The 26,533-nt window shown below is 32.6% G+C and overlaps 2 protein-coding genes across 2 annotated transcripts; both read right to left on the minus strand.

The window, feature by feature from the left end:
- Positions 1-73: 73 nt before the first annotated feature.
- Positions 74-7,789, minus strand: LOC125060899 (phagocyte signaling-impaired protein). The gene is made up of 12 exons (XM_047666017.1): positions 7,615-7,789; positions 7,318-7,542; positions 6,859-7,052; positions 5,957-6,640; positions 5,411-5,621; positions 5,061-5,183; positions 4,299-4,468; positions 3,218-3,408; positions 2,632-2,762; positions 2,334-2,504; positions 1,082-1,293; positions 74-837 (listed from the first exon to the last, which is right to left on the minus strand). Exons 1-12 carry the CDS (start codon positions 7,676-7,678, stop codon positions 484-486), a joined length of 2,730 nt encoding a protein of 909 aa, XP_047521973.1. The 5' UTR covers positions 7,679-7,789; the 3' UTR covers positions 74-483.
- Positions 7,790-9,575: 1,786 nt separating this feature from the next.
- Positions 9,576-25,063, minus strand: LOC125061780. Its single transcript, XM_047667384.1, has 2 exons — positions 24,901-25,063; positions 9,576-11,019 (listed from the first exon to the last, which is right to left on the minus strand). Exons 1-2 carry the CDS (start codon positions 24,904-24,906, stop codon positions 10,054-10,056), a joined length of 972 nt encoding a protein of 323 aa, XP_047523340.1. The 5' UTR covers positions 24,907-25,063; the 3' UTR covers positions 9,576-10,053.
- Positions 25,064-26,533: the final 1,470 nt, after the last annotated feature.

A 26,533-nucleotide genomic window follows, 5' to 3' on the forward strand; every position in this document is an offset into this window, starting at 1 on the left:
GCGTTTGACATTATACGTATTATGTAGTAGAACATGGATTTACTAAAATTAGAATACAAGGAAACGATACGAACTGTGTTAATAAAATGTATATTTTATAAGTATACCTATAAATATTGTTTTTATTAATTTATATAAATATTCAATTGAAACAAAATGCACGTCTTGTCTTAAAGCTGTACTTTTGTCCTGCTCACACCTTTGTATGAGGACTTATGCAAAAACATGACTTGGGATGGCGATATAAATATCGATACTTTTGTTCTCTGGTTACCTTATGACAACTTAAGCAGGCTCACGAAACTGGCCTACAACTGTCTTATGTAACATAAATATCACTCGATGAACACAATGAAAGATAGTTATTTTTTCCCATTTAAACATTAAAACCATTTTAAAAGTGTTTATTAATACAATATCGATATTAATTATCGGAAGCTCATCCCTTCTAGCACTACCTGAGTAAAAACACACATAAGGCCACTATTGCAAACTTTTTAAGTATTTCGCTTTATTCTTTAATATATTTTTGACATCCGCGAGAACGTCATCTAGTCCATTTTTCAATTTCTGTTCAACCGGAGTTTGATATTTTGAAATCGTTAATTTTTCTAATTCGGCTTCTAAAGAGGATTGATAGTCAAATTTCGGCCAATTTTCGAAGATATCTTCTAAAATAGCTATTGTTTCTTGGACGTCATCGTTTAATTTACTAAGAATTTCTATAATTTGAATTTGTTCAGGCGATTGACTCGCCTTTTTCTTGTTTCTCTTAGCATGCGCAGGAGCAAGATGTTCGTTGCATACGCCCAGGAGGTATGTTATTACGCCTATGAACTGAAAATTAAAATAAATTTAACGCTGGTTTTAGATTATACATCTTTAATTGTCTCTAGTTATTTTGGCTTTAAAACTTGAATAAATTTTGATGACTCAGCATGAAAGCAATTTTTAAGACAAGTAACTCGTGGTGATGCTGTTAACTTATTGAATTTTATATTAGAAAGTATTAAAATATAAGAATATTTTAAATTACATATTAATTCTTGATATTTAGCTAACTACGTATTAATTGACTTACTTCTAAATAATTTGAGAAGAACTCCAAAGCGTCCCTATTCTGCCAAAGCGTTGGTGAGGCGTACGCAGCCAAATGTTCACGCGATTTCACAAGCGTTGTGCGAACGGGTTCAGCAAACGTTTGTGCGTTTGACGAACCGGCACAGAGCTCGCAAACCATTCTTAAAGTGTTTGTATATAACTCCCGATATGGCACCGGTGATGTTACGAAGGCTGTAAAGAAAATAATTTATGAGTGAAGCTACAATGTTTTTGTTAATAATTAAAAAGGAATCTTAGTATTGTTTTAACACTAAACAATATTTATAATTTTTTTGAACAAAAAATTTATAAATACTTTATAAGTAACAAGTTTTTTTGGATTAGTAATGCCACCTAGGGACAAAATGCAAAACCTTACAGTTTCAAAACATGTTATATGTTTATAGGAATGATAATCTGTTACAAATCTGGCTATATATATGTATATGTAATAAATATTCAAAACATAAATAATATATCGAGGCATCACATTGCATCATGGTGCCATGGCCTAAATAATTTTGGGGATTTTTAGATTAGTTAAGATTATGAAATATTCATTCAAGTATTCAATTTTTGTTACATTATAATTGTGAATATATGTTTATAACCGCTCTGTATTGATTAATGACCTAATAAAAAGAAAACCCAATCCAATTACCCAATAAATATTTAATTAATATTCTATTTTATTCTTGACGATATTTATTCATGAGACACTCTATTCATACACTCTCACGCAGAAAATTATCTAAAAAAATATTGGTTGTTTGTAAAGTAGGTTTACGATCGAGATGTTTACGTGATAACGTCTTATTGGTGATATAAGTTTTTGGGAAGTAAGGAATTAATGAAGATAACAATTTTTTCAAATTTTAAATTACATCTATCGTTTTATTCACACTTTTGATGATAAATTTCGGGTGTAAAATGACAAGTTTACTTATTCGACTATGATATACATTTTTCTTCATACATTCACGGAATGACTGGCAGCGCTCGAGATGAGACGGGAGATCGGTCCGTCTCTCTCTCGTTATACCTGCGATCGCGCTCGTGAGGTTTTGGTGTGACACAAGTTTCTGAACATGTCACCCGACTAAAACGATTTTAAAGACGTTATCACGTCAAAACACAGTACATACATATGCATGGTATATACACATATTACAAAATAAAATATTATTAATGATAAATTTAATATTATAATTTTTATTACTAAAATATCTTACCAATAATTCTAGAAGGCAAAGGCGCGGTCACATTAAGATTCTCTCTCTCGCCATACAAACGCTGGCAACGGTCAAGCGCAGACCCAAACGCATCAATACAAGCTCGGAGCTGTTCCAACTGACTACTCTTCATTTCTACACTCCTATTATCTGCGCATTCTATACATAACACTGGAAAACAATAATTTTATTAAATGAAAGATAGATATCAAAGTTTTTATCACAATATTTAAAAAAAACCCAACAATTCTTATATTTTTTAATGAATAAGAAATATCTTAATATAATTTTATAATACCTATTGCGGAGAGCAACCCGTCTTTAAGCCGCAAGTACGCAACGTCCTTTTCGAAGGAGCGCTCTTTGTACGCTGCGCGATCGTTGTCTGTAGACGACCAGCTCACAATTGCATTCAGATCGCGGTTGTCGCTGTAAATATTTTATTTAGCTTTACTTAATTACAACAATTTCAAATTATAAAACGCTACTACTAAGATTAAAAAAGCGATGCTTTATAAAAGTCTAATACTTTTAAATATTTACTTCTATCTTCTTTTAAAGGTTTATTTATATTTTGACAGCAACACTAACTTCACATGAAACGACTGAACAGTATCATCATAAATACAACATACATGTAACATTATCACTAACCTACACATATAATAGAAAAAAGAATAGATATATATGATATTATGTTTGTGTTAATTATATGTGTATTTTTTAAATTCTTACTAATATAAAGCTTTAGTGCTACGTGTTGACGCTTTGAAGAATTATAAAGGTTTTTTATTTTAAATACATACTGGCACATAAAAAAAAGTGGAAGACGATCGCTATCAGATTAAAAAATATAGTCGTAAAATTATACGTATAACACTTACGTAGGCATAAATGGCAATTTGACAGTATGTTGCGGCGCTTGAGATGGCCCTGCAAGTAGCGCCAGCAACTGCCGTTCTCTTGCGCACGCGCCGCACCAAGCACACGACTCTATACGTCCCCCCCACTCCCATACTTCTAATACTTTTTCAAACGTACCAAATTTGTATGCGTACGTTACTTGTTCGACGCTCTGAAATAAATTAAATCGTGTTAAAGTGTTTAAGATAGTCAAAATTCGTCATGATCAATTACGGATTTGAAAAAAAATCCGAAATACACTTTTTATCATATTTGGATACTACATTGACTAAATATTTCAGCTACATTAAAAAAAAATCCATGTGTTTTAAATTTCAAATGAATCAGTCGGTAAAGTGACGGATATGATAGATGCTTATTGATTTTTCTAGAAAACTTTGTAATTGAATTTTAATATTTTTATTTTGTTTTTTGTTTGTTTCAATAGAAACCCCATTGTTCGCTTGTATGCGAATTTTCATAATTACAGAACATGAATTAAAAAAGTTATGATCAAAAACTAACATGAAATGGCTGCCCTGTAAAGTTTACTATTGTCAGACTCGTCACTATTCTACGACTATGACGAAATAGTTGATTTACATTAAAAAAACATAATCTATGTCATCTAGATACACATTAAAATTTTCCCCCCTTTTAAAGGTTACTATATCTTTTAAGCTGGTTTAAATTAATTTAAATATACAATTTAACTGAAGTATCTGTATAATTCCATCCCAGTATAACACAAATTAACAGGAGGCGATAGAGTACTTCATTTTTTTTAAGGAATTTTAAATTTCAAAATAATTAAATAAAAGTAATTTTTCTGATGCATTGATTGTTGTGATAAGAATTTTGTGACATCCAAACTGAAAAAAATATTGCATAATATTCCAAGTACTACCGTCTCTACCGTTGAGTTTTACAAATATGTGTATAATAATTGTATGATAAATATTACAGCGCCCTTTATAATGTGTAGAACAACGATTTCAATCAAGTTTATGCACTCGTTAGAGTTCGATATTCGTCTGACTCTTATCAAAATAATTTAATTACATCCTTAGCGTGATGCTTATGAAACGTTGTAGTATCAGCCAGTAATCGTAAAGCGCGTGGCGACGCCAGCGCAGGCGCAAGTCTCGCTGCGTGGAGCCATCCCAACGACACCAACTGTATGTGCTTCACTTCCAGCTTGGTGTATATCGAATCAGCTGCTGTTGCATTACCTATAATCAATAGATAGTATCTGTAACTTAATGTTCACTTCAGGCCATTTACATTTTGGCATTTACAAGAAAAACATATTTCTTTTTTTTTACAGCCTAGAGGACTGATGAAATAAAAAGGGTGCGTGTACTTATGTACGCGCGTAAGAAGTTATACTTCTTTGGCATTATTAAAAATATTTTTTGATTGCATGCAAATAATTAATTACAATTAAATAATCAAAGACTGGAAAAGAGTATTTATAGTCAATAAAGTTCAGTTTACATTTGAACATAAATTCTATTATTATTCGAATGTTGTTTTTAAATTATGTCCAACGCCGTAGCATCTTCCGTGGGCAACTTCATTCTGCTAATTTTGTGTCACGGTGCGCGCGCATCGTAAAATTTCGTTAAAATTTGACAATCAATTTTATTCGATAAATTGGTTTTTATCCAGGCCTATTAAAAATATTAGTACCAACTGTTGTGTTCAAGATTTTTGAGCTCATATTTCGTATAGAGAATGAAATATGTTTAAAATAATAAAATATGTTTACTCCTATTATTATACACTTATAAACAACAAAAAGTAAAGTCTTCAAAAACTCACCTAATATATGGTAAAGAGATATGAGCAGCAGTTTAGCATGGAAATTGGCTGGGGAATGATGCAGTACCAGCTCCAGGAGGTTCAAGGCCTCAATAATTGGAGTTGAGTTTTCCTGTTCCACAGCTAAAATTCAAAAGACACTACATATAACACAATTAAGTGCAAATCTTGAGTCAAATTAAAGGCAAGACAAACTTAAACGCAATTTTATTAAATAAAAATTAGAGTTTATTTTATAACAACATTTACTAAAGGTATTTTCTTTACTTGGTACTTGTAGCAAAATAAATTTTTTCTTTATTTAAATAAAAACTAAGCTGGTTAAAAACAGAACTATATAGTTAACTTACCAGCATAGAAAAAATGATGAGCTGCCAATATGCCATAGCTATCAGTAGCACAGAATTCAGTAGCAGTTGAGGTAACCAACCCTCGTTGGAGTGATCGAAGGTAGTGCCGTCTCAGCATTTCAGCCACATTGAGGTTCTCCTCTGCAGACCCCATAGGAGCAGTTAGTCTCCAAGCTAAAAGGCACGATATGTGGCGTTGAATATCTTTTATCTGGAAAGAAAATATTTTGTAAAGAAGCCAAGTATATCTTTTATAGTACATACAGGCGGATTGGCATTACTCAATACAATAAAAAATTATAAATAAACACAAAGTACAATTACGGTACAAATAGAGTATAATTGTTCATTATATAATTCTGAAAAATTTAATGGTCGAATTAAAATTGGTCCTATTTAAGTGTTTATGTGAAACAAACAAAAATAATTTTCTTTAAGATTTAGTTAGCATCTACTCAGACAACTATATTAACCATCCTATTCTCTATATAATATTTATGTACCAAACTTCCTTTAAATAAGTAAATTATACTTTGGGGAACTTACAGAATCAGGTTCACTATTTTCATCAAATCCGAGGCAAGTCAAAAAATCTCTACTATGGTCTTCCCTCTCTTTCTGAGGTAACATAGATAAATAAGGTTTTAAATCAGGCACAGCACACGGTTTATTCGCAAAAACCCGTAAATATTGAACACATAAGGCCACTCCACTACCTAGGAGCAAAGTAGGGTCACCATCTTTTGCAAGACGTTTCCATAACTCTAACCTAGCTAAATAAGGTCCTCTCAACGCACGACCAGATGAATTTTCAACTATAGAACAAATAAACTCATGACACTTTTCTGGTGAATCATCAACTGAGTTATCACTATCTGGTTTATTCATCAACTGAAAGACGGAATCAAAATATGGCATGTAGAAATCCCATCGATCTTGATTATCCCACAGCAGGTCTTTGCATAATAAATTTAGCTTTTTCCATTCCCCAATTTTTTTATAATATGGTATGCAGGCCTGAGTTGTTGACGCAGGGACTAATTGAGCATAAAGAGGGCATTCTATAAATTTTAGTATATCCTCCCATTTCTCCTGCAGCTCTAGTATCATGATGTACAGCCGGGCCTCTTGCTCTGCCTCCATTTTATTGTCAGTTATAAAGTTTTCAACCAATTTTTGAGCCAAAGAAAGAAGTATACCCCTTTTTGTACTATCATCAGCTGTTTTGGCCTAAAAGTATAATCAGTGATACTATCTACACCTCTTCAAAACTTTATATATTACACATAAAATTCTCAATCTATATTTAATTATATAAATGGACAGTAAATTAGAAAGCATATAGGGATTTAACATTAATATATTACATTATTTACAAATCACACTTGTCAAATTTGATTTGATGGAATTTAGTTATCAATGTATTTACACTATCACAGATGACTTACTTGTAAAACAATACTCATCACAGCCCAAAAGAAATAAGGGTTTTTAGGTAATAACTTATATAAGGCCATGGCAGCCCGCTGCTGTGATTTGTGATCTCCAACTCTAACATAAGACATAAATAGGTGTGAATAAAGCTCCTCATTTGAAGGGTCTACCTTCACTGCAGCTTCATAGATCTCACATACTTTGTGTACTAGAAAAGTAAAATGAGTCAAAAAGTTAGAAATATTTGGCATATTAAGTGGGAGAAAAACTGTTATTCATATATATAAATAATGTAGGGTTTACAAGTCTATATTATTATATTCTTTTCTATTTCTATGAAAGTAAATATCTATATAAAGGAAATCTACATTTCTATTCTTTAAAAATTAGTAGTAAAAATTTAATTGATGGAAACAAAAGGTTGATAGAATAACTGTTAATGAAAGGTTTATTGAAAAATCTCTAGTACTTACATTGTTGGGACTCCCGATACGAAATTGTCATGGCTTGTAACGTCGTATCATCACTTGGCTTCTCCTCTACAAGAGCGTCAAGCACTGCATGGGATTCCGAAGTTTTACCTAACCTTAACAACGCGAGAGCTTTCAATGCACGGGCTGCCTGCAATGTTGGGCTCTTTTTAAGCACTTTCTCCGCTTCTTGTAATGCTTTTTTATTATTGCCATTGTCTAACCAATCTAAGAGCAAAAATAAAATTTAATTATTACCCGGTGAAAATTAAGAGAAATCGATGAAGGTTAATATATTACCGTAAATTGGGCGCAAACGGCGTTCCACAACAGCATCCTGTATTCGCTGCGGCCGCACAGCCATGGTTTATTTCTTTATGCTTGTATTTTATTAATTTTATCCTTCGGTCATTTAACTTTTCGATTTTCAAGCACGTTTGTTTTGAGATTGTCTACGGACTACGATATTAAATTATTAAAGACAATTGACATTTGGTTTTTCAAAGATGACATTGACATTGACATATCAATTTTATTTATCCTAAGAACAAGAACTATCTAGCATATAAACTGCGCATAAATAACAAATTAAGAAATAGGTTAAAATTTTTTTAACGCCATGCTAATCAGTAAAATGGAATAAAATAAGGGTTTTCATGTTTTCTTTTGCGTATTTTACTTTAGGGCTTGACTGAAATAGTATCATCCTTAGCCGACATTTTTTATCAATAAAAATGGTTTAGTAAATAAGTTGTAATTTTTTCGACGCCCTAGGAAAAAATGTATCTCTAGGCTATGTTGAACCACATTTTTCAGATTTTTTTAATTGGTTATTTATAGAATTTTAATAATATAACGAAAATAATAATATAGACAATTTTTTTCATGGAATAGGCCTCTTGGATAACGCTAGTGGCGCGGCGTTGTGGCAGATTCAGGCAACATGTGGGCGTCTGAGTCAGTGATGCCAACTTGGGGGTTTTTCCCCCAAATTTAGGGGATATCAAGATCTGGATGTCCAGGGGATTCTTAGGAAGTACATACTTTATTCAAGAATGTTTTTTCTCTACAAACACACGACTTTATACAATTTATATTAAGCTTCGAACGCAATCAACAAACTAAACCAAATATAAACTCCAAGCCTGGCTGCAGCTTAAATATCGAAAAACAATAATTTCATGTGTCAAATTTGTTACTTCTGACCGTATGTTCAAATCATTTAACGTCAATGTGTACAAATACAAAAATATCAGCAACAGTAAAACGATCCAGGCCTTCGACGAAATATAAGAAACTTATCCCAATGACATTTGATAATTTTGTGTTAGAAGGAAAAGAAGGAGACATTGAAGCAATTCGATTTTATTATATTTTATACTAGTAGACTCGGCCAAGCGTTGCTGTGGCTAAGATTTTGTATATGAATTACATAGTAGTAAACTGTTCAAGAGAAAAGGCAGGAGAACACCAATCCACCATGCTTTTTTGGTGGTTATGCCATTAAATTGTAGCTTATGTTGGTAATTATTTTGATAAGGATCAATACCTAGGTACGAATAAAGAGCCTTTTCTAGCAGTGGTATTTTAATAAAAAAAATTAATAAAAGGACGCTTATGTGACGTTACTATAAAAGATAGAGACATGCTGTCGTGACATTTTTTTATAGATAGTGATGTGTCCTGAAAAATTGTAATACATCATTTTGTTCTATCATTAATAGTTTTCGCAGCGCACACGATTGAAGGAAGTTTTTTGTTTATTTTTTTACACCTTGGGTTAGATTATTCAAGTTTTAGTAAGCAACCCTAATTTTTTTGAAAATGAAACAGCCTATGTCACTCGGGAATAGTGTAGCTAACCAACGGTGAAAGAATTTTTGAAATCGGTCCAGTAGTTTCGGAGCCTATTCATTTCAAACAAACAAAAAATCAAACCTTTCCTCTTTATACTATTAGTATAGATAATAAAATCAAAATCGAATTATTATAATTTTAAAATCGAGAATGGTTAATTATGATTTATGCACAAAATATGCTTGAATTTGGGCTATAAGCCCTGTTTAGAGGAAAAAAGCTAGTTTATTGCTGTAATTTGTTTCTTTTTGACGTTTTTTGGTTTTGTTCTTAAGATGTATCATGTAATATAATGATATAAAATTTTTAATGTGCCCTTTTAAAATAAACATATAATATTCTCTTCAAATATGCTACATTTATAAAAAATCGAACAATAGAAGCATTTAAATAATACAACCACATAAATCTTTCGTTTAATTTCATAAATACTAAAAACAGGACATACTTAACCTAAAATAATTCATCCGCGCACTCACTTACATAAAATTAAAACTTTCGAGCTAAATAACTTATGCTTAGAAAAAATAAATAAGTACTGTCTTTATACATTATTTTTATGTATTCAATGTTATCATTTGCGTATTAAGAACCAAACACAACCGTCTACGAATAAATAGGTAAATGTTTAAATATTGCCGCGAAAGTTTTAAAAATATATAATCACTAAACAAATCAATCACAAGTTTTTACATAGCTTAACTTAACATTAGCGAACATTAAATCTGGTACGGTGTAGTAATACCAAAAAAATAATTTATAAATTCTATAAAAAAAAGTTTTGGATTCAAAAATGAGTATAATTTTAAATATATTAACCGACCCATAAAAAATGTTCGCTTATCACTAGTAACGGCAGTGGTAGTTGCAAATCAGCCTCTATTACTTCCGTAAATCTACAGTTTCAAATCCTGACTCCGATATTAATTTAGGCGATGAGATTATCGGCGGATTTTCTCTAGATAACGACAACTTTTTGTGTCTTGGAGGTGGAACAGGTGCGGGAGGGGCAGCTTTGGATTTTAACAGGCTCTTTATCCTCACACCACCTCCATAGAAGTACAAGTAGACTCCCGCCAGCAATACGAGAGCGATGAGCAGCGTGATGATTGCGACAACGACGCCGTACCAAGCGCTTCCAGATGTTTCTTCTGGGATTGGCGTAGTGGGGCGTCTGCTGGGTGGCACATAAGTGGGCCTCGGCCGCTTCGTCGTTGTGGTGAATTTATCGCCGATAGCAATATCTGCGCATGCTCTAAATTCTTCTTGGGGACCGCACCCAACCGCTCCTGTACCATTTGCACATGTACCCCAATTGTTACCAGCAATATACCTCCATTGCAGGATGCAATGTGAACATTCCAAGCCTTCTGGCAACTGGTACTTCATTTCGTAAATTTTATTACCTTCTCTGGGGTAGTACTTTGAGTCATGTCTCCCGTCGAGTAAAAGCACATGTTTGTCTAAGCAATCTTGTTCACCTCGAGGGTCTTCGCAAACGCGAAACTCAAAGAATCCGTTATGACTTGCGGTTAATTCGATTTTTATACTGATGACGTCTCTGGGAGCGTATTTGCGGACAATGACACCTTGGCCAAATCGCCCTCCTAGTTCGTGCGCACGTGGTTTAGGCGCATCCCAAGCGTCACCACAAACTCCGCATTTACCGTTGTTCCTGTTCCATTGTCTGGTGAAGCCCCCGCAGTAGAGTTCGTGGTCATTGTAATTGTGTGGTGTATCGAAACCGAATCGCCAAGCAGAAGCGCGTGAAGGAGGTTCTATTAGTCTACCATGCCCTCTCACTTCTACGCTCAGGATGAAAACTACTGCCAATCCAGACCATATTATCTGTAAACAAAAATAGCATTATGTTAAAAAAAGTATTTCGTAACTTGCGTAATTTATTTAGCCTTGGAGATAGCCAAATAAAAGAATACGTATTATGTTTAAATTTTTCTTTAGAGTTTTTGTCACATCTTCTCACGACTTGCCGAGATCAGAAGGATTCATTATGTGACATCATAATGCATTATCTACAGTTTGTACGTAGCTTCACGAAGACACATCGTTTTAGCCTAATTTCAATTACCATCATTAAATAATTATCATGGCTTATAACACTATAATTTCGTTGGCTATCGGACCATGGTTTAATAAGTAGAACATAATTCTCATACTTTGTGTTTAGTTTTAAAGCAATGGCTTACTTAATAAAGCTTAAACCGCAACTAGGCATTAAAGCGACCCAATTTACACGGTATTTAAGATTATGTAAAAAACCTAATTCTGAATATTTACTTTCGCGATTTCGTAAGTTGATTTCTCATGGTACATAATCTTGAGAATCGGATTGCATTAAAATGTATCTTAAGTAATTAAACAAATTATGGAAGCTTTTTGACCGATTTGAATAGAAATGAACATTATAAATCAGTTTTTTTCTATATCATGTATGATTATTGAACATAAAATAGAAATAATTTACTAATACTTTGAGGTAACGTTAACGTACCTAGTATTGTTTCAAAAATATTAAAACAAATAAATGTCCAGTCGTGCGAAGCCGGGACAGCCCGCTATTAAAAAATAAACGAGTAAGAAACAATTGCGTGTGCATTAAGAGAAGTCATCGACATGAGCCCAACAAATTGTAAAATATTCCACGATCTCTGGTTTCACCATGTTCAACTCAGCTCAGTTACTATTCAGTCTTAAAAACCAAGCCACGATTAACATCTACGTGAATCTTTAACCCCGGCTTGAATTACCGTTAATTATGTGTAGAAACTTCATTACAGACTGCTGTTTACATGTCTTCATTAGTATTTTAGATATTATATACATTTAATAATTGAGGGTAATATCTTAGTAGAGTTAGCATGTATTAATTTATGGGTTTTGATGGTTCAGTTATCAAAGTTATAGTCATTTATCTACAGTAAAACAAGATATTTGGGACCTATTATGTTTCCATATCTTTCTGCAAAGGTAATGTACGGCCTTGAAGGAGCCTCTACACGGGCTACACTTTTAATGAAATATGTGGCTAGATCATTGCCGACTATATCCCGAAAATACAAAACGTTTTAATGCAGCACATGGCTGAATAATGTATATTTCTGCAACAGTATATGGATAATTATTTTGTCTTTACACGGTATACATGGCTTGGCTAGTACCTATAGCTCCAATGGCGGACGAACTCATACGCATTGCCGCAGCGTTTTAAAAGCAAAGTCAAAACACAAAAACTAAGAAAAATGTGTATTCCACCATATTTCAATAGGCGTGATAAATTAGAGATTTTAAGTCTGAAATTAGGACTCGAACAATTTTCCGACAAATATTGCCGAGTGTTGCATAGTCTAGCCGTAAATGAGGGCTGATGCTACCAGCCACACTCTTGCAGCTATACATTTTCGTGAAAAAATGGCCCGTCTAGGAGTTCCTAGTAAGATGCGTAATGTAACGATTATAAGTATTGTAGATATTATTGTTGCTTATTTATTTTTACTTTTGCCTGAATATTCTTTACGAAAATATAGTCATATATAGACATTTAACTAAGTGCGATCGTTCCTTCCGATTGCATACTATTGTAGAAAGTCAAACGTTATAATGTCATGCACATTTGCAAACGCAACGTTATTACTTTGACAAGGTACATAACAGCTACTCGGTGACTTCACATGGCACTTGTTTTAGTGTAAGTATCGACTATCGTAACTTATCGGGCGGAATTCAGTAACATTTTAACAATTACTCATACTAATAACATCATAAACATAAAAAACAAATCGCTTGACATTAATTTATTAAACTGATAATAGCTGCCGTCAGGAATCCAAAATGGCTGCACAAAATTATCAGCGGCCTGATCCCTTGGCTTTGCGTTGAGATGTAGAGTTATTCTGCATCGTCGCCGATGATGCCTCGACGTCCGTCGTTCCACAATTTAGTGTTTTTTATTGCAGTTTATGACGCGCACCAAACTTACAGGCTGAGCCTCCGGCCTCTTTACCCACTCTTCTATACATAGATAAAAAAAATTAGATACTCATAGATTTTATAGAAAAGTTTTAGATTTGTGCGTTTTGGATGTGTAAGACTTAACATTAGTGCAAAGTAAATTACGGAGGTTTATAAAAATAGATAATCTAGTAAAGTAAAACAAAAAGCTATGTTAAATAAATAATGCTACGCATACATCATCACTATTGTATCGGACGTGATTAATTTTGCCGCCAGACGGTGTTGCCACACCTCAACAACAATTGGTGTTTGGCAAGCGGTCAGCCGGTACGTGATGTACATTCAAAACAAGATTTATGGTTTCAATAAATACTAAAACCTTCAATTAGACAGAAGAAGAACAGAAACTTTCTTGAGTGTTTTCCACAATAGATTTGCAGAACAAATAATACGAGTACGTTCAAAAACATTACAATTCACATAGTAGTTTTTGTTTAGAGGTACATGGAAAGGATAGTGCTACAAATAAGGCGGTGCGTAATTAACAGGGACGTTTTTATAACTATCTTAAGGCCGATTTACATTACCTTAGTGTTTAGGAGAGTGCTTTAGGATAGTACTTTAGTTGAAACATGTAAACGCTACTTGCTTTAGTAAACGCTACGCTAAAGAACTTGCCTTTCAAGTTGTACTAAAGCACTCTCCTAAACACTAAGATAATGTAAATCGGCCTTTATGCTATAATTGCTAAATAAAATTTTAATACATTATGAATAGGGGTTTATTGTAAACTTTTCCGCAACGACCTTCTTATTTCTAAATTTTCACTATTTATTAAACATATATAATATATATACTATAATACTAGAACTATAATGTAGCGAACGGAACGAAAAGAATACGTCATAAATGCTATATTCTCAATATATAATTTGTATGCGTGAAATGCCGCTTTCGTGGTGAGAATCGCTTATGAAAGTGAAAACGACCCCGACCGATATATTAAGTTCAATAGTATTTAATTACAGACATTAGGTTCAATGGTCACCAAATAATCTCTATCTATTTTGTCATTACATTATCATTATTTTTTTAATGAAATTTGTGAGAGTGACGTGAGGCATATCTGTCTACTTTATGAGAAAGAGTTCTTGTTAGATATATTATATTGTATAAACAATAGTATAGAATATAATACATGTCACCGCGATACGTACTTGGACTGTAACCTACTTTTTGTCACCGCATATATTTCTTTACGTTTTTTTAAACACTCTCAGTAATTTGGATTTTCAAAAGAAATTGTTTAATTTTATTCGCAAAAATCAAATACTAAGCCTATTGCGTCGCTAGCTTAAAATATACCAATAAAATTAATTAGTGGCACGCAGTTTTTTGCGTTCTGTTTTTGATATATTCTTGGAGCCATCCTAAACTCCGTTTTGATTAACATTTAAAACATGTTAAATGTATCAGAAAACTTGTTTTAAGTGGTCACAAATAACGTAATGAAGATTCTTGTATAGTAGCAAAATATATTGTGTGGGATGCTTTGACGCATGTGTATCAAAAACGATAATTAATAATTTATGGTAAATTAGATAAAACTAGTCTTATCATATGTCATGGCTATATGATAATTAACAAGGAAACGATTAATCGAATATTTTTTTATATACTTAAATCGACTAATTACTGCTTTTTGTAACCCTTATTAAAAATGGAGGCCCAAGTAAATTATTGTCTTTGATTTGACATGTATTGAGATGTTATATTATCGCTTTTAATAAAAAACCTATGGCGCTACCCTTGGTCTTGCCCTCAGATTTCTGTACCGCTTTCGTGATCATTTGTGTTATTTAATGGGTGATCGGCCTGTGCCTGACACACGCCGTCCACTTTTATGAGTTTAAGGCAGATTTTCTCACGATGTTTTACTTAACTAGATAAATGCCCATAGGTGCACAACCGGGGTTCGAACGTACGATCTTAGGGATGAGAGTCACACGCTCAAGCCTCTCCGCCAATACTGCTCCCGCTTTGGCAAATATTTTTTTAACGTAACTCACATTAATTTTGCGAGTATTATAAATTCCAGTATCTATTATTGTTATATACCTACGTCCTACATATAACTATAAACATATTTATTCAATATATTTTTTTAAATAATTTATGCACCTATACATCACAAGTGAAAGTTACCAACTAACGAAAGCTTGTTCTCAAATTACATTCTGCATTTTTTATTAATCATAAAATATGTTTTTCGTCGGATTTACATGTTTTTTTTCTGTTTCAAATTTATGATCTGAATAGATATTAATTCCCAGAATATCTCATACTATAAATGTAAGATTTAAAAAGCATAAATATGTAATAAGCTTAGTTGATCTTATAACCTTCGGACTTAGGTTGGTACAACCAGTTTAGTAGATTGCCCTTTTGAGTATTTTAGATAAATACATAGACCGTTGTTTCTGCAGTTAGTTTTGGTAGGTTTTGAAGTCCGATTGCTCCAATGAGTCATGTGTGGCCTGTGCTTACAATTACCAGGACGTATTGATTATGCCAGGACGAAAAATCGCGAAAATAAACTAAACTAGCTGGCCTGGCGAACATCGTACCGCCTAACAGTCGATTCTTTATTTTTTTTAAATACTTATTCTGCTACTCGTGCATTATGTCAAAAAATAAAAATTTACCTTCCCGGAACCCCTCCACTAACACTTGAACTTTATGATATGGTATTAAAGTTCAAATTGCCTTTTAAGTATTATTACGAATATTTTTTATGGGAATATAGAAAAGTGTTGTTTTAACCCTTTTTGCCCATTTTTTTTTAATTTTTCTTAAGAACCATCCTCGTACTTCAAGGAATATTATTAAAAAAAATCAGACAAATCGGTCAAGCCGTTTTCATGTTATGTCGTGACAACGAAAAAAGGGTTTCATTTTTATATATATAGATTACAGATATATTTTATAGTCTTACAGCAAGTATATGATTACAGAATAAGGCTTAAATTATATATTTACCACAGAGGAAATTGTAATGCAAGTTTCTCGTGAAGAAAGGTACCAATTGTAAAACAAATGCAAATTGCCGACATTAGAAACCGATAATTCCTATGTTTCAACTAATTTAACTTAGTTACATATACACATTGTTTACAATATAACATACTTATGTATTACTATGGCCTCTATGACGTAGTTAATTAATGGTGTCTCGTCTACTCTAATAAAGTTATTTTTATTACAGTAACCGTGCAACGCAATGTCAGTAGTTTAATGTCCAATTGAAGTATCAAAAATTGATTTAAAATTCATAGAATTGTCATTTAGTTTATTGAAAAAAGAAATAAAAGCGCGTAATATAGTATATATGGTGTAAAAACTCAGAGTTACAACAGTAAAAATGCAGCCTTTATTTATGATCCCTACTGTAGTATATATGTTTGTAGGTACTATAGTTCGGGGCCTTAGCTTTTTATAAATATTCAGTCGAATACAACACTTTTTTTTTTTTGAGTTTATGGCCTGGTATCTAGACCTTTAGGCCAAGTCTTGAGTATTTGTTGCTTCTCTTGCTACTGAAGACGCACAGATAATTAAGCACTTACTACTAAGTATTATGCATACTGTGGTAATAGGTGTACTAAACACGGCATTAGCAAATGAGTGAAAGCGAAACGACGTTATAATCGTGGGAAATGTTTCAAAATGCCTCAGGTTTAAAACAACAAAATAATGGACTTAAATCATAAATGTTGGATAAGCTGTTTATATCACGTGGTATTTAGACAGCGGAACAAGATCGCGGAAACAACATGAGCAATTATAAGTAGGTATTATGTTATGTAGGTTATTTATAAATAACTTATAACTTTATAAATAATATAGACTTTCGGTTTTATCTTTACAATTTATGTAAACAGCAGTGTGGTTAGAAGAATAACCGGTATGCCTTAAATCAAATAATGATCAGACGGAAGGGTAACCTGAGATGAGATTAGAGTTTGTAGCGCCACTGAATTATTATTATTATTAATTTATACAATAAGTGTTATTATGTAAAAGGAACCTAAGATTAGATAGATAAGAACCTAATAGGTCTGAATTAAAGTTTATTGTAGAATTACCAATGAATGAATGTCGCGTTATAATTCCGCAATTGAGTTAGTTGAAAGGAAGGTCAAAAAAGGAATAAGTTTATAGTCAATAATTGCCGTAAAGTAACGCTTTAGCACAAATAAAAAGATAAAAGACTATGTTTGATAAAGTATAGTAAATATAATATCGAATGTTTACTTAGATTCATGATCAAAACAATCTTTTTAGAGTAGTTTAGCTAAGCTTTGAGTTATTTGATACTGACGTAACTTTATAATTAAAAAATATTAATTGACTTGTATCAATTCATATTTTTTTTTAAATATAAAGACCACAACAACAGTTCCTAATCATATTGTGTTCCGAGATTATTTCAGAATTTTTCATAAAATAACTAACCTTTTGACTTATTTAAATTATTGAAACCCATAGAAACTTTTTTACATAATATATTTTTATCTTTTTAATCATAAATTATCATCCCAACATAGTTAAGGATATAGCGTGCAATGCGAACCATTGAGCGTGAACAATCCGCTTCCACGAACGTCTGAGACCGCTATAGCTTTCTTTCAGCTGTTTTTATTGATGTTATGCAACTGTAAAAGTAATCTATATTCATTACAACGTGTTACTGACAAATTGCATGCGGTTAAAATATACTTTTTTTTAACATATATTTAGTCTACTGCAAGATGGGAACAATAATGTGGTATGACAAATACAGTATAATTACTATTTTTGTAAAAGTACATTATCAGTGCACTACTTAGGTACGCTTTTTTAATTAAATACGAACTTCGTTTCTTAAATTTTTATTGCTCTATTTACGGTCAAATGTTTCACCTTGAATGTTATTTTATCCTTAATTAAGTTGATAGAGTTGAAAGAGCGTAAGCTACAAAGCTTATCGCGGTAGTCATGAGGATGACGAGTCAATAGTCAAAAGTGGTGACCGCAGACCTGGATCGATGTATGAATATTTATTAAATTTGAAATGTGAGTCATTTAGTTGTAACTGCAATGACTCACCCAACGAATTATTTAGGCTTAGCAGCAGAACAAAAAGACCAATATAAATACCAAATAATGCTCATGACAAGCCGATCAAAACAGCAGTTTTACCTTACTTTTAAGATCTCTCGTTTATTTTAAACAAATTTTCCAAATAAATTATATTTTTATTTTTATTATTCTTACAATTTTAGTTATTGGTATTCCTAGTAGGCCTATTCCACAGACAACTTGCTGATATGGTAATCTTCGACATAATTATATTATTATCAATCAGTTATTAGAATGGTAGCTAGCTATCACTTTTTTATTTATAAATTTTTGAATTTTGGATTTATGATAAAAAAGTTACATAGACATAATCGTAGACACAGCGATTTGCTACAAAATGTGTCTTTACAAGTTTTATGTACGATGGATAGTTTAGGAGATATAGCCAAAAACGTGGTTTTTGGACCCCTTTATCCAAGATGGCGGCCGGGGGACAAGCACGCCAATCCCACAAACTTGGAGTTAAGCTTGTATTGACCCCCCCCTACATGTTCCATAAATAAAATTGCGTCCTCTAAAAAACGCAACCCCAAATGTAACTTTTCAATGGACTACAATGTTTCCGGGGTTTGAAAGCTATCTTTCAACTTTAAAAATCGTCTATGGTTTTCACATATTATTTTAATTATAGATGCAGCGAGGATGAATTGAGCCCTAAGTTGTTAGTTTAATTTTTTAACGAATGTAATTTACAATCATTATTGGATTATCACGTCAATTATATCGTTATTAGATAAATAATTACCAAATACTTAACCTACCAGTTCGGCGCTGACTTTAAATTATATTTACGATAGCCGTTACATAAAATGTATGAGCAACGGAAGTTGAAAAACAGTGTTATTTAACCTGTACAATATTTACAATTAATTTTAACTTCAAGATACGAAGTTTCCGGTCTCAATATAAATTATTATACTTATAATCCTTTCTAAACGTTTAACACCAACTTTTCGTTGCCAATAATTTAATAGTTCGTTTAAAATAATTACTCAATGGCTTATATTATGTCTAATACGCAGAGTTACCTAAGTATGGTTAATTACTTACTATCTACTAATGGCACAGCAATTCTGTTTCAATAGCAGTTTCATGTCCAATAAGATCAATTTTGAACTATGAATAAAAATAAACTAAATGTAGTTAATTAAAAGGAAGGAAACCGTTTAATTAATTTTGAAATTAAATAACTCGTGGTATGTTATCTTTTAGCAGTGGATCAAGAATACATACATTATTTTACAGTTTTATATATTAAGATGATTTACAGTGTACAACTAAATTATGTACTAAATATAAACAACTTTGTACGTACGCATTGGTACAAATAAAACCCTTCTAATTCAGGGTAACTGGTACAAAGAAAACAATAAATAAATTAATAAGTTGAGGAACAGTTAGGGCAGCATGATACATACTTATTGTCACATCCCATCTGTTAAAAAATATTTATAGGCGAGTATATGATATATCTGCGATTTTAAACAAAAATAAGCGATCCCCAACCAACCAAGTAATAGAAGCTGTAAGTTTTTTTAGCAGTGGGAATAACGCAATATAATAAATGCCATTTAACAATTTGTAAAAACCCTCCATTAAATTCAGCCTCGCGTGATTTTGCTAATGAGTTTGCGTTTTTAAAATAATCTATGATGATCAATTACCTAGCCAGTGAAATATGTTTAAAGATGTATCTAACGAATCGAAAACGACACTATATTCAAATTTATTTATGATAGTCATAATCCTCATTAGTAAAGAGAGAAAATCCCGTAGCTCCTGCAAACACAGGCAAGTTTGTTTGTGTTGCCGATCAATTATTCACATGATAATTTCTTATTTAAATAAAACTACTTTAGTGGCAAATGTTACAAAATAATTAACATTACATAAGAACTGTTTTTCAGCATTTGCGGTCAGCGAGAGACATTATCTTCTTTCGTAACTGGAGTTCCTAATGTTCAGAAAAGATAAATTAAAAGAAAAAAGTTAAATCACTTCTGGACTACTTGTTTTTTTGTTAGATGTCACGACGATACAAAAACAAAATCAGGAAGTAAGTTTCGACAGTAGGGATGTGTTTTTATAACACAATTATTATGTTCATATTACATAAACAATTTACTACAATGAAACAAAAAAACAGTCCCACACTAATATAATAAGAAATTAAAGTTATGGTTCCGCAATTAAAATTTTAATATTAATTTTTTGCAAGCTCCTATAATTCATTCAAAGTCCAATAATAATTTATAACATGTATAGCACAGAAGTAGCATTTCCGTCCACGTGACCATATTTGACCTTATTATTTGTGTCCCTAACGAAAATTACTATTCGTTTAGTGTTATTGTATACTATTATATAGGTATCTAGAAGTTACTGTGTGACTGCACTCAGCGAAAATCTACTACAGACTCTAGCTCGATACTGTTTATCTTCATATTTAGAGTAGTTTCATATGTATACCTGTACATAGTTCGATTTTCTTTTCTTAGACAAGTATACGACCAGTATTCTGTGCCTACAAAGCCTGTAAAAATTACTCAGAAGCATATTCGTATCGAAGCAACCAAATCACGTGCTAGATTTTCACAAATTCTTACTTATGGCCCTGAAACCGGCCCTTAGCAAGGACGACCCTGCTTAGAGCGGAAATTCTTCGAAGAATAGAACCATGAGGTCCTTACTCACAACCTGGTAGCAAGAGAAACTTCGGTAAACGGAGGCTGCGTTGGCGGGGTGGACTTGTCACGGACCTCAAACATTAGGCGTTTTAAGTTGGACGCAAGAAGGACATTAATTGCGATAGCGACAGATAATGGATAGGGTAAGACCCATCTGGGGTTATACTGATAATGATGTTGACATTTGCACAATATAATTACGTAATTCCTGAAATATAACTTATTCACAATTTACTAGTCTGGTGCAATGCGACGTGCAAAGGCCGCTGTCGCAACGCTTTCTTCGCCTTTGTCTTACCACAATGAATATAAGATTTCACACGAGAATATATTGTTTCATTTTAAACCCGTTTTTCTTAAATATTTAAATGGAAGCCGATTTACAACTTTCTAAGTGTGATTAATATATGTGATATTCTAATAATTTATTCAAGTTTCTACGAATATTGTGAACAGGGGGCCTACCATGAACTTTCTTAAAACAATCCAGTTGAGATGCAGTTGAGTTTAGGTACCTAAAGTCAATAGCATTTTTTCGTACCATGACCGCCTATAAGCTGAAACGTATTTGCATCGCAAGACCGAATGAAAGAACGATAATTTTATTTGAGGTTTCTATGTAAGTTTTGAAATTTAACTGTCCAACTTTCTTTGACAGATGTATCTTTAAAAATAAATAAAATATAAAATTGTTTTCAATAATTCATCAATCATAATAAGCTATTATGTCTTAATATATATACCTATATTTATTTAATATATAAAACTACTCTTTTGATATATTTTCAACAGTTTTCTGGTGCTATGATAGTTGACACTTATTATTTTTAAACGTTTCCGTCAAATTTTGATAGGAGCTTTCAATATTTTGGTGTTTACAAAATTTCAGTTTTATAAATATAGTTTTACAAATTGTTTTTTTTTCAAATTGTACAAATTTAGTTTATACGTTAACTAATTCATATAATATACATAATTATATCTTCTTTACAGCTTAAACCTGACAAACTCGCTGAATTGAGATAAAGAAATATATGAATATATGTTTATATCCAATTAAACATTGCCTGAAGACACCTTTTTCGATCTACTAAATAAATACTGTTATTACATTATTTTCAACTGGCTTATTATTTACACATTATAAATTTGAAAAATACCTATGTTTTTTTAAACAACAAAAAGCGGAGGATAATCATACAATTCATGAACATAATGAGGAAAAATTTAATTATAATAAATATCTACTACTGATATGGCATGCTTATTTATTATAAAATATGATATATAGGGGAATTATGTTTGTGTTAGACATGCCTAAATAATTAATTGAATATTATTGAACAGCTTGTGCAATAATATTCAATTAATATTTATTATATTTAGGTACACTAAAATCCTCAACGAATCAAAGTCGTTAATCTATAGCAAATTATAAACTCGATATCTACGAAGTAGGTAGAAGGGCATTGCCGTCTTGTTTCTCATCTCCGTCGATATTTTAATAATTAATTTATAATGACACTTTCTAAACTCAAAATACCTCAGATTATCCGAAACAGACATAGTAGATACATACTATACAGTATGTATGTATACTATACATATTTATAGGTTCTTAACTATTATTTGGACATTTCGATACAAAAAAGTTGGACAAAAAGTAACTTTTTTAGAATCGCTTATTCTGTCATAGTTGGAAGGCGCAACTGTCAAATTTCGGTTCAGCCGAGCGGGCATGGTACGGATTTTCATACAAATTGAACGAACGAAATCTGATAACCGCTAAGGTCACGTGGGAACCTAAACCATCTCGTTTTTTCGATGTCATGGTACGAATTAGCGATGCATCTCAGTTGTAGGTTGTCAATAGGCTCGCAATAAGAGTTCATGGTAGGCCCCCAGAATTTGTGTAGCAAACTATCAGCTGTATCCAGCAAACGTTGCAATGTCAGTACAGTGTAAAACTAAGAAGGATATTTTTTTTATTATTCTTACACTAGCACGTAACCTTAGGCTGTGGGTCCGAAGACGTCCTCGCATGCATGTATATTGTATATGTTTGCCTCTTTGCACGCCTAAACTTGGAATTATATTGTGATAACATCTATTGACATAGATGTTTTTCTTTATCGCACGAGTGTTAAATGCGCACGTAGACAATCATGGCTTGAGCATCTGAGGTCGTAGGTTCGAACCACGGCTGTGTACTAATGGACTTTTTTGTCCAACACTGCTCTTGAATAATTATTGCACAATACGATAAAATAGAGTCATAGCAATAAAAATACACTCCTCTCTTCACACTCAATATTTGTATAAACTCTACACCCACTGAATTCCAAAAAAGAGAAGAACCTAACGATCATAAACTTAGAAATTCAGTGCAAGATTCTTTACGCCTTTCATCTATATCGTTTTAAGGCGATTTTCTACATACCTTTAAGGTTGTTTACATCAGGGATGAGATCTTGTTATGGCATTTCGCCTTTAACGACTTGTAAACGATACGACCGTTTCTAATTAATTCCTTAATAACTTTGTATTTATGAAAGTCTTAATTCGCACGGTGAAAAAAAGAAAAACTTACTAAGAATTCTTATCCTTCAGAAACAAAACATGGCGCTAAGTGCGACTTCCATAGGTATATAAAAACGCATTGGATTCATAGTTAGTCTCGTTTCTAAATCTTATCCCTATAAGCATGTTTGACAGTGGCGTAACTGTACCATCTGGGGCCCGTGGCAAATTCTTTTGATGGGGCCCTATCAGTAAAAATCGTCACGTTGTACTCAGTTTATTTTTATTAAACTTTGAGATTTTCAGAGTACTCAATTACACGTTGTATATGGCCCACTAATGGCCATCGGCTTCCTCTCTTAGGCGAGAGGGAATGGTCTGTAATCCCCACGCTAGCCCAATGCGTATTGGAGACTTCACTGTCTTCCATAGAACACAATATCCAAGGGCCCCTGCCCTCTTGGGTCGGGGGCCCGTGGACTTTTGCCAGCCCTGCCACCCTATTGTTACGCCACTGATGTTTAGAGTCTATCTTTTAGAACTCTACAATTCGAAAATAGGAAATAAGCTCGATTACGTATAATTTGCATATCAGTTACTGCAGTCTATAAATAACATGTTTGAGTAAAATAGGTTAATAGAAAATTTTGTTGTTAGTATCAATTCGAAGTTGGAAGTGTGAGATCGACATTTATTATAAGGCTATTGCGAGCACGATATAGGTTTTGTCTGTAATTTAAAAATCGTGCCATAGTAATCATGTTTTGTTAGTAATAGGATGCTTTAGCTTTGTAAACGACAAATTGAAAAAAGTATCACATATCTAAATATGTGAGTGTTGCTCATGATATTAAATGATATGTCATTAGTAATTTCGTAAGATAAACTCAATGGCAATTAAAAATGCATCATATTATCCGTATGAATCCTTTAAATCAGGGTTAGCCTAGTGGGTGCTCGCTCTCATTATCGTGGGTTCCAATCCCAACAGTGAACCAATTGTAGTTTGGTGAAGGAAAACAAACGGAAACCGATAAGTCTAATACCAAAACGTCGATGATAGGCACATTAATGAGCCTAGACAGAACAATGATCAATTACAGATGTAGACATCTTACGCCAAGACCCTTAAAGAGGTTCTTACATACCCTTGTAAATACTTCCAGAAGGATCGATAAATTTTCAAATAACTTTTATACCCATTATAACAGGTAATATAGATGTTTTCGCCAAAACCATTTATTAATTAACACATTAATCTATTCTACTTAACGAAACAAGTTCTACTTTGCTTAAAACCAATTTATTTCAATGCCACGAAATAAGTCAATGCACTTCTGATAAAGAAATAATAATACAAAAAACTTACTTTCATATTTAGGCTTTCTCGTATCCACTATCATAAAAATTGCCACACCACTTTCTTTTTAGGAATTCAACTTAATCACAACACGGAACTGGTTCTTATTTGACGGCGAACACGTCTCACCACTTCGACGGTCACCAATCAACTGGTGTAAAAATAAAAATGTAAATAACACTTTCTCAAACGACCGCGTTTTTGAAACTGTCTCTCCAACATCATGGGGTTTTGCATTGCGTAGGTTATGCTGATAATATAACAATTATAAAATCTAGGGCAATAGATTTATTTTCCAAGGCAGCGTAAACCTTTGCCGTGGCTTTGCATGAACGAGTTTCATAAATATGGAACGCCTTTCACTTTTGCTTTCCCAAAAGGAGCAAAAGGTATTTAAATAGTTATCAGTAACAAAGATTTCGATAGATGAAATAAGTAGTTTACGAATCTTGAAATATTAAATACTCATCCAGTTTATACAAGTTAAGTTTAAGCAAGTTAAAGATACAGTATTAAAAATGGTTTGAAGAACGAAAAATTACATTTCCCTCTTTACACTTAAGAGGCAACCCCAATACCATTACGAATTCGGGAAATTCTACAGAATGCAGATCTCGAATTCATAAACTTCTCAATGTATTGTTCAGGATATTGTAAACAGATACTCAATGGAACTTTGATTTATTTATTTATAGCCTTATATCAGAATACAAAATATATACATTATAGTTATTGTTTTTCTTAATCCACGATAACCGATTCTGTGTGACTATGGGCAAAGGCCTCCTCCATTTTTCCTTATACAATAAGGAATCCAATCTCATCCAGGTCTTCGTCTTTCCAGCAATTTCCTTTTAAATTGCCTACCTCTGTTTCGCTTATGGCCTCTTGGATGCCATAGTGTTACAATTTGTTATATTTTATTATAAAACAGGGCAACAAACACACCATTTTGTGTTGAAAATAAATTAAATATCTAGCTTCTATAAAAGATAGGTATATGATATTTAATTATGGATTCGTAAAACATAGCTACCAAGACAATCGCAGAAGTAACTGTATATTAATTTGAAGGTATAAACTAGGTGTGCAAACAACGGGAAGAAACAAGATGTCCTTGAATAGACAGGTACCCGCTATGCTACGATTCTAGTGTATAAAGAAACTGTTAAATTATATTTTCTCCGGCGGCCCGTGACTTTGTTCACGTGGATTTAGGATAAACTTATTCCTTTTCTCGGTCTGTCTTAATGACATTCGGTTCAGCAGTTTCAGTTATTAACAATTAAACTGCCGAATCGAACTTCATAAAAAATGGCTCTATTACAAGCAAATACATTCCGATTTTCATGAAATTTTTCATGAATTTCTAGCACATTATGAAGCTAACAATTCTCACTATAGATCCAAACACGCTTACATAGCATCTATTATAAAGGTTTTATTTCCCTGAATAATAATATTATATTCATTTTCAGTGTGAAGATAAACTATACAAGGTATTTCACCCATTGTTCTGGATGTTTACATTCTCTCATTATTTCCGATCATTTATAAACAATGTAACTGAAGTATCGAGATTTCGAATAAACGCGCCTATAAGGGCCGATTTACATTATCTTAGTGTTTAGGAGAGTGCTTT

The sequence above is a fragment of the Pieris napi genome, chromosome 2, assembly GCF_905475465.1.
Source record: "Pieris napi chromosome 2, ilPieNapi1.2, whole genome shotgun sequence".
Taxonomy (NCBI): domain Eukaryota; kingdom Metazoa; phylum Arthropoda; class Insecta; order Lepidoptera; family Pieridae; genus Pieris; species Pieris napi.